The sequence below is a fragment of the Pituophis catenifer genome, unplaced genomic scaffold, assembly GCF_029215685.1.
Source record: "Pituophis catenifer annectens isolate HBS135680 unplaced genomic scaffold, rPitCat1.0.hap2 SCAF_3, whole genome shotgun sequence".
NCBI classification, from domain to species: domain Eukaryota; kingdom Metazoa; phylum Chordata; class Lepidosauria; order Squamata; family Colubridae; genus Pituophis; species Pituophis catenifer.
Window position 1 is genome coordinate 201,321,070 of NW_027256883.1, and position 12,747 is coordinate 201,333,816.

At 41.7% G+C, this 12,747-nt stretch overlaps 2 protein-coding genes across 3 annotated transcripts in view; one reads left to right on the forward strand and one right to left on the reverse strand.

Moving 5' to 3' along the window:
- LOC139314453 (serine/threonine-protein phosphatase 4 regulatory subunit 1-like) overlaps positions 1–3,103 on the reverse strand; it is a 44,318-nt gene extending 41,215 nt beyond the window's left edge. Inside the window, exon 1 of the mRNA XM_070940085.1 lies at positions 3,064–3,103. The gene's annotated coding sequence lies outside the window, so the exon portion shown is untranslated. The remainder of the gene's footprint in view (positions 1–3,063) is intronic.
- A 1,041-nt stretch (positions 3,104–4,144) lies between these two features.
- The window catches only part of RAB22A (RAB22A, member RAS oncogene family), a 32,850-nt gene continuing 24,247 nt past the window's right edge, over positions 4,145–12,747 (forward strand). For both annotated transcript variants that reach the window (XM_070940087.1, XM_070940086.1), the window contains exons 1-2: positions 4,145–4,248; positions 8,781–8,860. In XM_070940087.1, coding sequence (XP_070796188.1) covers positions 4,213–4,248; positions 8,781–8,860 — 116 coding nt within the window. In that variant the 5' untranslated portion in view covers positions 4,145–4,212. The remainder of the gene's footprint in view (positions 4,249–8,780; positions 8,861–12,747) is intronic.

The window sequence follows — 12,747 nt, forward strand, 5'->3', positions numbered from 1 at the left end:
TCCTGTCTCATGACCTAGAGATGAAACACATCCTTTGAGAACTCTGTCTTAAAGGATGTACACATTTTCTCATATAGAAAAGAATACTTATTGTTAAGATGAAGTGTATTAGACAAATATGATCTGAAAATAAAGTCTAAGTCATGCTTACAATATAAAAACTTGACAATTAAGCTTTTAATTTAGAATGTAAAATTTAACTCTCAAGACTTTTTCTGCTATATATTCAAAATGATCTGTGATTAATATGTGTGTATGTGTGTGTGTGTGTGTGTATGGCATATGTATATGTATATGTTCATGCATCTGCATGTATGGTTATGGGTATGTGTGTGTACGTACACACACCGATGTACTGTCTTTCCCTGAAAATATGACCTACCCCAAAAATAAGCCCTAGTGAAGGGGTGAGCGTGGCCAGCACAGGAGGCAGCCCTTCCCTTCTCCGGTCACCTCATGGAGGCTCGGCCCCTTAATTGCGGCCCGCGGATCAGCTAAGCCAGCGAGGGCCAGGCAACTCAGCCCAGATCTCCGGAGCACTTCTCCAACTGCCAGGGCCCCTTCACCAGCACAAGCTCTATGGTGGCCCTGCAGCAGGAGGGAGTGGGAGATCACCCCCTCCTCCATTGCACCCTGAAACCCCATCTTTCATGGCCGCCGAGCCCCCTGCCTGCACCCCTCTCACTGGAGCAAGACGTGCAATTCAATACCGGTATTACCCGTGGAGGCCTCCAAGTGCAATGCTCTGCCATAGCTTAGGAGCAAACCTCCTCCTTTCTTGCGCAGGATTGCACAGGAAAATCCCCCCCCCCATTTTCCTACCGATCGTTCTTTATTTGGGATCACAGGACACCCTCTCCCCCCCCCACACACACACGCACAACTACAGTAAAAAAAATAGTTGAAACCTTCCAACTTAGCGAGATTTTTTTTTTCCTGAGAAGTTGAAAGGTGTGAACTATGGTATTCTTTTACCATAATCCCACAGATTTCTTGCCCTGCACGCACAGCAGAGAACAGAGCTGGAAAGCAGGTTAGTGAAGGGATGTGGCTGCCTTGGAGGGTGTGTGTGTGTGTGTGTGTGTGACGGACCTCTGTTCGTGTGTGTGTGTGTGTGTGTGTGTGTGTGTGTGAGAGAGAGAGAGAGAGAGAGAGAGACAGACAGACAGACAGACAGACAGATCTGATCCAACCTTGGAGGGTTGGCAGCGATGTGCTCTCTCTCTACTGAATGTTGACCATGTGACACCCTGGCAATGTTGTTATGAGCATCTGGGTGAAAAAACGGGCATACGTCACTTTTGTTTCAGTGGGATAGTTGGAAAGAAGAGGTTGCAAATATCCCAGCCAAGAGCATGGAATCCAAAACCACCTGCAACCAGGGACCTTTTTTGCAAAGAAAAGGCAGCTCTTCTTTGCTGCGCTGGGCAACATCAGTTGGGACAAAATAAACACTGTTAAAAAATTGTGGATGGCTTGTACGAATGTTAGTTCAGGCAGCACTACACGCATGGGGCGGGTCACTCGGCCTCCCACTCTTTGCAGCCACAAAAGAAGCGGCCTGGTAGGCATGGTTGTTGGAGTGGCCGCTGCGAGGCTGTTTTGGGTGGATGGCAGGTGCAACCGTTAGGTAAGGGCGTGTGGGTTATGTTCCTCCCCCCCTTCTCCCCCACCTCGTGTTGTCTGCACGGCAAGCAACGAGGAGGCCAAGAGACGCATGTGATGCGTCGCTTGGCCTGTTGCTGCTTTTGCGGCTGCAAAAGTGGCCACGCTTGCTGGAGGCAGCAGCCTGAACAGCACCCGCGAAGCAGCTGTTTCATGGATGGTGGGATGGTTTGCTGCAACCCTTCAGGAAGCTGATGCAAGGGGCTGCTTGTCCCCCTTGCCTCATACCGGTACATGGGAGGGGGGAATAAGACCCTCCCAAAAAGAAGCCCTAGCTGTTTTTTTCGGGGTCAAAAGAAATTAAGACCTGGTCTTATTTTCGGAGAAACACAGGTATGTATGTGTGTGCATGCACACACACACACACACATATATATATATTTCGAGAGCACGCATCAGAATTTCATTTTTTAATGTATAGCAGTGTGGTCACAGAAAAAAACAATAAAGGTTATCTTACCTTAAAATTTTCTTATTTTACTTTACAATGCTATATGTTCACAAAAATCAACAAGCTTTCAAAAGCAAACTCAGTACAAATCTACCAGGGCTGCATTTTAATGCCAGCACCTTCAATTCACAATTACTTGCTGCAAGTTATTCTTTAAATTTAATTGATGCTGCGACCACTGTTTTTACCAATCGGTCACAGAAAGCAAAACAGAAACAAGCATGTAGACATGAAGAGGTAGATTCAAGCATATCAGTATCCCAAATATAAGGATACTTTTTTTTCCTTTTAGTATTTTGCTGTTGACCCAAAACCTTTCTGTCACCTCTCCACTGTAAAACTATAAGGATTTACACTGCTTTATGTTGTTTATCTATTTCAAGAAAACTGCAAAATATACCAGTATCATACATTACTTAAATATATCAGTATCTTTATTCAGATCTCACGAAACTGCAAAAGATAGCCATTCAGATATGTGTGCTTACAATCCCCAACAATTTCCAGGAGGCTAAGATTCATAAGAACTGCAACTCCATATATTCGCTCACTGAGGGCCGGCTTCAAAAAGCTAGGTTGCTCCATTCAGCCAATGACACTGACAGCTATGGGTTTCAAACTGGAGTAGTCAAGCTACACAAATCCAAAAGCCTCCAGCATCATTCAAAGCTACAACTTTTAACCTATAGCTTTTTCTACAAATAGCAACTCTCCTAAGCCGGGGAGAGAGAGAGAGAAAAAAAAACAGAAGAAGAAGGATTGACATCCTAATCTTTATATACTGTAATCCTCTTCGACCTCTTCTCTGGGAGGAAATTTTAAGCTAAGCAAAGTCAGCGCTCCTTTGAGAAAGCCACAACCACCACCACCACGATCTCACTGCCATTTCCCTTTCCTTTTGTGTGTTTGTGTGTGTTTTTAAGAAAAATTGAAAACAAGTTACTCACAATCATCTAAGTCATCCTGCAAATCCACAAAATACAAAGGGATCCCTACAAATGAAAACAAGAGTAAGAAAGAGAGAGAAGACACGCGGGGGTGGGGGGGGGGAGGGAGGGAGGGAGGGTGTTGTGTAGCTGTTGTTGCCCCACAAGACCCGGGAGGGAATGGTGGGGTGAGAGGGTGGGGGAAGTCAGCGATAAAACACACAAATCAATGAAAGCCTCAAGAGCAGCACATGAAACAGGCAACCAGGCACCGCCATCTTCAAACACCACCACCCGCCAAGCAGCAGACCACCACATTTTTAAAAGCTGGCGAAAAGAGAGCAGTGGGGTGAGGAAGGGGGGGGGGAGGAGAGACACCCAGGTAAGCAGGTCGCCCCCCCACCCCTTCCTCCCTCACCCCCAGCGCTTACCAGCCATTTTGAAAGGCGCATGGGTGGGGAGGAGACTGGGGTCCGGAGAGGACTGCCGAAAGAAGGAGGAGCTGCCGGCTTTATCCCGGTCGCCTTTTGGGCAACGCCTTGGTGTCGCCCCCGAAGTCAAAACGTCAATGGCGGTCTCTCCGTGAAGGAGAACCTTTCTTCCCCGCCGCTCCTCCTCGCCCGGCTCCCCAGTCCTGAGGCGGAGAGTTGGGAGGGGGTGTGGGGGGAGGGGAGTAATCTAATGGCGTTGAGGCGAGGACTGCGCGAAAAAACCGAGGCGCGCTTGGAGAGCCGGAGGGCAGCCCGCGCGCGCGCGTGCGTGCGTGCGCCAAGATGGGCGTTTCCTTCTTTCTCTCCCTCTCTCTCCCTCCCCGGATTAGGTCACTGGGAAAGGAGGCGGGGCGGCCGTCACGTGACGCGGCGACGCGGGGCTGTCCAAGATGGCGCGCGGCCTGTGGGCTCTGAGGAGAAGGAAGAGGCGCGTTCACCTGTAGCCCGGAGCCGAGGCAGGGCGCAAGGCTCTTTCTTTGGGCCCCGCCTTGGGAGGCCTCCTCCTCCTCCTCCTCCTCCTTTTTTTTTTTTTTTTCCCCTTTTCGGCCGCCTTCTCCGGAGACTCTGCGGGGCGGCTTTTCCATGTGAGTCCCGCGAAGGGGGGGGGTGATGGTGTGGCCGGACGGCGGCGGCGGTTCCTAAAAGCGGCGTTGGCGGCGTCCCCCTCGGTTCTCGAGCGATGGCTCTGCGGGAGCTGAAAGTTTGCCTCCTTGGGGTGAGTTGGAAGGGGCGGGGAGGACAAGCGCGGCTTCTCTTTTTCTCCTTTGTTTCAGGCTGGTTTAAAAAGTTGGTTTTGGATTTCGGCGGCGCCGCCTTCCTCGGAAGAAGGACGGGGGGGGGGGGTTTTTTGCTCTCTCCATGGAGCTCGGCTCTGGTCATCGTTACCTTAGTTTTGTGGGCTGAGGGAATCGCACCTTAGAATTGGGGTCGTCTGCATTCCCTCCCCCCCCGAACCTTTTAACATTTAAACATTGAACGACTTCACCCCAATTCTCGGCAGGTTTCAAAAAAAGGCGTATTGCCAAGTCGGTCTTTTTAGGATTATCGTCTGTGACAGCCCTTTGACTTCTGAAAGCAATACGGACTTGGGCTGTGACGCTCCTTTTTTTATTTTATTTTAATTAATTTTTTTATTTTTTTACTTCAAGCAGCTCCTCATAATGCATTTATTGAGAGTCTAGCCTGAGCTCCCTCTGTAAGATTTCTTTCCAAATAATGTGCTCAGGGCTGCAACTTTTAGAGGTTTTGTTCTTTCTTGGAAAGGAAAGATAATTTCGTAATTTGTTCTCCAACCAATTCCACAATAATTATTCGCAATATTTCTGGGGGGGAAAAAGTTTAGTGTTTAAAACATATGTCCAAACTCCTGGTTGACAGATTTTTGAGAGGAGTTTGTTGCATACTCATTTTAAAGGGTATGTAACAAAATCCTTTATCTTAAAGGAAACAGGGTAATGGTCAAGACTACAGGACCATTGCATAGGATGAATCTTTTTTCTGAGGAGAAAGTCACAGGATTTCACTATAAAATAATAAGATCTGAATAGCGTAATTTGAATTAAAGCCCAATTATGAGAGAGGTTTATAGGAGAAAAATATACAATTTTCCTGAAAACCAATATTCTCTGTTTAAGCAGAATTGTTCTGTGAATGAAGGAGTTAGGCAATATTCACTGTGCCCTATGATTGATACAGGTAGTCCTTGACTTACAACAGTTCGTTTAGTGATTGTTCAAAGTTACAGCAGTGCTGAAAAAAGGGACATGGGACCGTTTTTTCACAAAACATTGCTACAGCATCTCTGTAGTCACATGGTCAAAATTCTGATGCTTGGCAACTGGTTCATATTTATGACCATTACTGTGTCCCAGGGTCATGTGATCTCCTTTTGCAACCTGACAAGCAAAGTCAATGAGGAAACCAGATTCAGTTAACAACCCTGTTACTAAATTAACAGCTGCAGTGGCTCATTTAACTGTGGCAAGAAAGGTCTTAAAATGGGACAAAACACACTTAACAAATATTTCAATTAGCAACATAAATTTTGGGCTCAATTATGGTCATAAGTCGAGGACTACCTGTATAGAACAAGGCAGAATATTTTATATATTTTGCACTTAAATGGAGAAGAATGTGCATGTTTTTAAGAACATGCAAACAAACAAAGATACCTTTCCTTTTTCTTTAGAAATACAGGTAGTTCTTGACTTAACAACTATTAGTTTAATGACCACAGCACTGAAAAAAAAATGATTGGTTATCAGCCAACCATTGCAGCATCCTCATGGTCAAGTGATCAGAATTCTGGCAATTGGCATATATTTATGACAGTTGCACGTGGGTCATGCATCACCATTTGTAACCTTCCTAACTGGCTTCTGACAAGCAAAGTCAATGGGGGAAGCCTTAATGAAAGTATGATTCACTTAACAGCTGCAGTCTTTTGCTTAACTGTGGCAAAAAGTTGTAAAATGAGGTGCAATTCATTTAGCTGCCTTGTTTAGCAACATAAATTTTGAACTCAACTGTGGTTGTAAATTGAGGACTAGCTGTACCAGCATTACTGAATCCAAGAATCTTCAGCTAAAGCTATTATTATGATCTGTTTACAAAAATGTGAAGTCACAGCTGCCAGTTCTTTAGTTAGTGTTGGCCTTCATACTCATCAAGTTCTCCTTAAGAACCTAGAATGTTGTAATGTATTCATGTTGATATCATTATTTTGTCTTGCCTTTTCTATATATAACCAAGGCTCCTCCTGTTTACCCAATAACAACAATCATGTGATATGGATTGGATTAAAAGGGTCACCCAGCCGGTTTTCATGTCTAAGGGAAGACTGCAGCTCACAGTTTCCTGGTTTCTAGCCTATCACCTTAACTACTGTACCTTAAACCTTATTTTTTTAAAAAAACTTTAACTTTGGCATGAATTTTGACCACAGGCTCAAGCCATTTCCGCCAAAGTCATGGCATTACTGTTAATGATGGGGGGGGGGGGGTGTTATTGTTTTTACTCTTTGTATATTGAGGAGGTTTTTTTGTAAGCCGCCTAGAGTCACTGAAAGAGTGGGTGCCCATACAAATTCTCTAAATAAATAAATGAAGTCATAGATCCAACATGAGCATTGAATATTCAGTTGTGGGGAAAAAATAGGCTTTTTGTCCAGTTTAACTTGTCTATGTTTGTACACAAAAAGAAATGATTACAGAAACATCACTATACTTTCTCAAATACTTAAACCATACCTGCTTAATGTTTTTCCTCATTAGGTTTACAAATGCATACATAGCCTTTCATTAAATAGGGAGAGGTTGAATGAATAACAACACCCTTTACTAACACTCTTGAAATACCTAAAACACCTTCTTTCCTATCCTAGTTGTTTAGTATACATATTTTTAGGGTGGAATCATTGTATAGCTGTTGAAAGTAGTCTCTGGTAAAGTATGTTGCTATGTTTACATGGCAAATGTTTATTTCAGAAAGCATAGAATTACTGTGTTATCAAAACACTTTTGTTTCAGCAGGCAAGACTGGCCTAAATGTTATTTTAATGGGTTGTTTTATGTTATTTTAGTTTCGGCCAAATTATTTAAAACTTTTAATTTGCTTTTAACTTTCATATTTGTGGGTTTTATCTTGGCTGTACACCACCCTGAGTCCTTCGGGAGAAGGGCGGTATAGAAATTTAAATATAAATAAATAAAATAAAAATAAAATAAAACACTAGCAATAGACAATATGAAAGCCATTTAACTACTTGCTGCTGTTGGAATTTTGAAGTATCAGTTCAATAGCCCTTGTGTTTATGTGGTCCAGAAAGTTGGGTTCACTGAGTAAGGTTAATTATGAGTGCATTTAGAGCCCATATTTTGTTCATTTTGGACAGAAATAATACGATTATGTATATTTACTCAGAAAGTTCTATAGTATGGTAACTTTGCTCTACCGTTTATTTATTATTAATTTATAATAATAAATAAAATCATTACCCTATGTTACCTTAAGGCAGTGATGGCAAACCTTTTAGATACTGAGTGTCCAAACTGCGTGTGCGTGTATGCCCAAACTGAAATATACGTGAACGCACACATGCGTGGACATGCGCGCATGCATGCACAAACGTGCATGCGTGGGCATGCGCAGCAGACCCAAAGACAGTGGTGAGTTGCTCCCGGTTCTGTCCGGTTCTTGAGAACCGGTAGTAAAAATGGTGGGAGACTCCACCCACCCTGACGTCATATTTGGTGATCTGCGCAGAAGCACGTGCGCGCTCCCATTGCAAATCAGTAGTAAAGGTAAGTAGAACCCACCCCTGCCCGAAGACCAGCTGGCCGGTGGGCGGCAGGGCATCCCAACACCGGCAGCACGGCAAGAGGTAAGATCTTTTTCTTTCATGAGCTTCTTTTTCATCGTTTGCAGGAAAACAGAAGCTCACAAAAGAAACACCACAGAGATCTGACCTGGGGTGATGGCATGCGTGCCAGCAGAGAGGGCTCTGCGTGCCACCTCTGCCATGAGTGCCATAAGTTCCCCATCACAGCCTTAGACTGTTGATTTTAGTAGATTCAAATAAGGTACAGGTAGCCCTCAATTTATGACCGCAATTGAGCTAAAAACTTCTGTTGCTAAGTGAGACATTTGTTAAGTGAATGTTGTCCCATTTTACCTTTCTTGCCACCATTGTTAAATGAATCACTGCAGTTATAGAGTTAATAGCATGGTTGTTAAATGAATCTGGTTTCCCCATTGATTTTGCTTGTCAGAAGGTTGCAAAAGGTTATTTCTTTTTCCAAAAAATACCTTGATCCTTGGGCACTGCAACCGCCATAAATAAGAGTCAATTGCCAAGCACCTGAATTTTGATCAGGTGACCATAGGGATGCTGCAACAGTTAAGTGTGAAAAATGGCCATAAATCACTTTTTTCAGTGCTCTTGAAACTTTGAACAGTCACTAAACAAACTGTTGTAAGTTTTAGGACTACCCGTAATGTCTTTGGTTCAGATATTAAGAAATTACTAGTTGAGATTTTAAGAATCCTTTATCTCTTTAATTGTTTCAAATGATTTAAGGCATTTTTATTTTCAATGGATAATGTTTAGATTAAGATACTTTTTGGAAAAAGAAATTGATTCATCCAAATTCATAATAGTTGGATGGAAAATGCTGAAACTAGAGCTGCTCCTAGAAATACAGATAGGAAGATTGAAACTTAAAATTACCTGTTTCGTTTCTCTTTAAGGACACAGGCGTGGGCAAATCAAGCATTGTATGGCGCTTTGTAGAAGACAGCTTCGATCCAAACATCAATCCAACAATTGGGTAAGTCTCTAAAACCTGCCTCTGCCTGCTGGGCTGGGGCCCCAAAGGGGAGTGGCATCTTGGAGGTGGTTAATGGATTAGACTGACGCCCACCTTTTCCCCATGCACACCTTGTTCCCTTCTTCCCATCTTGATTGATTGAATTTTATATGAATTTTAAATATTTGGTTTTTATTTATTGTTTTAAGGTTTTCTATCCTATTTTAATTTTACGAGTATAAGATGCCTAGAATCATCTCAACAAGATGGGCAGCTATAAGTTTAATAATATTAAAAAATAGAAGTTTCATGAGCTAGGAAGCTAAGAGTTATATAAAGTATGTGGGTTTTTTCATAATTTTATTAAGGATTTTAGTTACAGTAATAAGAGCAAATGTAAACTAAACTTGCTAATCCCACCGCATCGTCAGACCCATGTAGACAGATGGTCCCCCAAATAGCCAGGCTGTATGGCAGGAAGGGCTTTATAGGTGATAACTAGAATCTTCCATAACACCTAGAAGCCAACTGCCAGCCAGTGCAACTCTCAAAGCAGCAGAGAGACATCATTGCACATACCACTGCATTCAGGACCACCTATATTTTTCAAGTGGTCTTCAAGGGCAGCCACATATAGGCAGGGGCGGGTTTCAAAAATTTTAGCAAGGGGTTCTCTGCCCGGTTGCAGGGTGGGTGTGGCCTCGTAGGCTTCCTGCGCCACGGTGGGGGGGGGCACGTTTTTGCCCTCCCGGGGCTCCGGAGGCTTCCCTCGAGCCTCCAGGAGGGCGAAATGGCCTCCCCAGGCTCCGGTAGACCTGTTTCTCACCCTCCCAGAGCCTCCATGCATGCCCTGCACTTACCTGCATCCAAAACAGGCCGCATGGAGACTCCTGGCAGGGGTGGGGCCGGGTGGGCGGGGCCAATCAGGATGGGATTTGTGGGTTCTCTGAACTGCACAGAATCTTAGCTAGAGGTTCTCCTGAACCCCCAGCAGCCCATCCCTGCATATAGGGTGCATTACAATAGTCCAATCGAGGGTAACTAACACTTCAGTGACTATCTGAAAGACTTCTCAGTCCAGGAACATGTGCAAGTGGCACACTAAGTAAACATGTGAAGGCTCTCTCAGCCACGACTGCCATCTGCTCTTGTCCAGGAGCTGTGAGTCCAAGAGGACCCTCAGATTCCACAATAGTCTCTTATGGAGAACTTCAATATAATCAATGACTAGATAGAAATCTCCAGAACAAGAGAGGGAGGGTATGTCAAAGAAGAAAAATTGCTTGATTTGTAGAATTAAACTCAGGACTGTTCTATCCAGGCCTCTACAAGCAGGCACTGGATCAGGACAGCGTAATCTGGTCAAGTCAAGATTGAGATGTGTAATTGGGTATCATCACCACATTGACCTTATCCAGGGGTTTCATGTCGATGTTAATCAAAGGGCAGAGTGTCAAGTCCTATTGCACCCCACAAATCAGAGGCTGATAATGTGACCTCTCATCCCATCAGCACTGAATGAAACTGGCCAGGTGTTATATTGGAGTCAGTTATCCTGCACAACTAGTCAATTATCTGTCTAAAAAATAATGATAAAAGAGTTGAACAGTGGTAGTGCAACTTCAACAGAGATGACTTTTACTACTAATTAACTATGATTGTTGGATAAAATGCTATGAAATAATATTTCCATATAGAGTTCTTCAGGATTTGTGATAAATCATTCGTTGCTAAGGATCAAGTTTTAACTGAAGAATAAGTGAGATCTCGAACAATTCCCTTGAAAAAACAAAATGGGTTACTTGTTAATTTTACCTTCTGTAAGAATAATGAAAATAATATTTACAAATATTCCTAGAAAGAATAACTTCATTACTGATATTTCATCGTTTTTGAGAAATGATGATGCCATAACACATTTTAGATTACTATAACCTAGTATATTTGGTCTATTTGGTTATGGATCTTGCCACCTCCTATTTTGGAGATACTTAGTATTGAAGTTGTACTGTCAGACTGCTACTGCAGATTCAACACAAACTGAAGCACCTTTACATTGTCAGGCTATTATACAAATGTTTTCTTTATTACAGACCAGTAGAGTCTAGGTAGGTCTGCACATTCTGCTTTTTTGACTTATACCATAGATACGTTATTCTATTTCAATAAATGTTCCCCCAAACATGCTACCTTCAAAGGAATTCAAGGGCCACATCTCATTTACTGGAAAAAAAAAAAAAAAAAGGAAATAAAATTTACAAATATTTCTCTAATGGCTTATTTATTTATTTATTTATTTTAAATTTATATACCGCCCTTCTCCCTGAGGACTCAGGGCGGTGTACAGCCAGAATTAAAAAACATAAAATACAAATATTAAAAAACAATTAAAATATATATAAATTTGGCCCAAAATTAAAAATACAAACCAATTAAAACATTTAAAATTTCTTCTTAAGCCAGCCCGGCTTGCTGGAAAAAGTGGGTTTTAAGGATCTACAATTATCCTAAACTTATTCCTAAATTTTAAAATATAAGGTTCAAATAGCAAATTAGAGGTTGCTTAATTTACATAGGTAATGAGCGAATACATTAAATAAGGAAACATTTGCAAGAACATCTATCTCCTGTTGTTTCTACCTGTCCCATAAGGCCTAATAGGATGAACATGATGTTCCTTTGATGAAACAGCATCATGCAGTAGAACCTAGAATGCAGGACTTCTCTGTCTTTATGTCTGCCCTTTGGAACAAAATAATTCCCCCTCCTTGAATAAGGTGGCTCTAACTCTATTGGGTTTCCATAAGACCCTGAAAATCTGAGTTACCCCCAAAGCATTGAGATAGAACTTTGAATGAGTCCATTCTAAATGTTAATATGATTATGGTACGACCTTGGTTGTGTTACAATATATTGTGTTGTGCTTCTTGTTGATTTTTAAGTTTATTAGTTACTTTGTATTTTTAATTCTATTTACATCCTTGTTATTAAATCTGCTAGTTGAGTAGCCATATATAAATAATTTCAATGAACTGAATTGAATATTTGTTAAACCATTTTTGGGAGCGGTACAGAAAATTATTTTGGAAAATGGATTGAGAATGCAAATTAGTGGCTGTTTCTATTACTTTACAAACATTGCCATTAAGATTTCAGAAAAAGTTAAATCTTAAATTTGCATTCTATATAAAGCCAGTTTTACTATTTAATTTCCTTTTTTTAAAAGTGCTAATTTTAACATAATTTAATATTTGGAATACTTCTGTTTTTCTTGGTAACATCCTGTACTCTAATGCCATTAATGTAAGATGGGTTTCCACTTTTTAGCTTACATGAAGACTTAAAGGCTTCCTGTATGGTCAACCACAAGTGCCTATTTCTACAGTATCCACCCCATCCCATCTTATTTCCACATTCAGTCGCAGTACACATACATGTGGAGAATCTGAATTTATTTTATTTTTATCCCACCTTTATCCTATATTAGTATATGCTGTATCCTGTGTATCCTGTATCCTGAATTCTGAAAAATTAAACCATTTATTTTTGACCTTTCAAAAATCCATATAACTAATTGGTATCAGTTTTTTTCCAAATGCCTTCTAAACAATAGGCAATCCTGCACATTTGTTTTCCTTCAGCTGAAGACATCAGAGACTTTGAAAACTGTGGTTACAGATTTTTTCCTTCCAAACTCATATCACTTCATAAATCAGGAATTTTGTTCAACATTTGAAGTGTGGCTTAGTAATTCTGCAATTAAAACCACTTAATGAAGTTTGAAGCTATTCACATCCTTAGGATAATTGCTCACATTTTAACAATGCCAAGAAACAAACTTTCATTTCACAAACGATACCAATAATAACCATATTGTTCTGATTAATGATACATAAAACGATATCCAT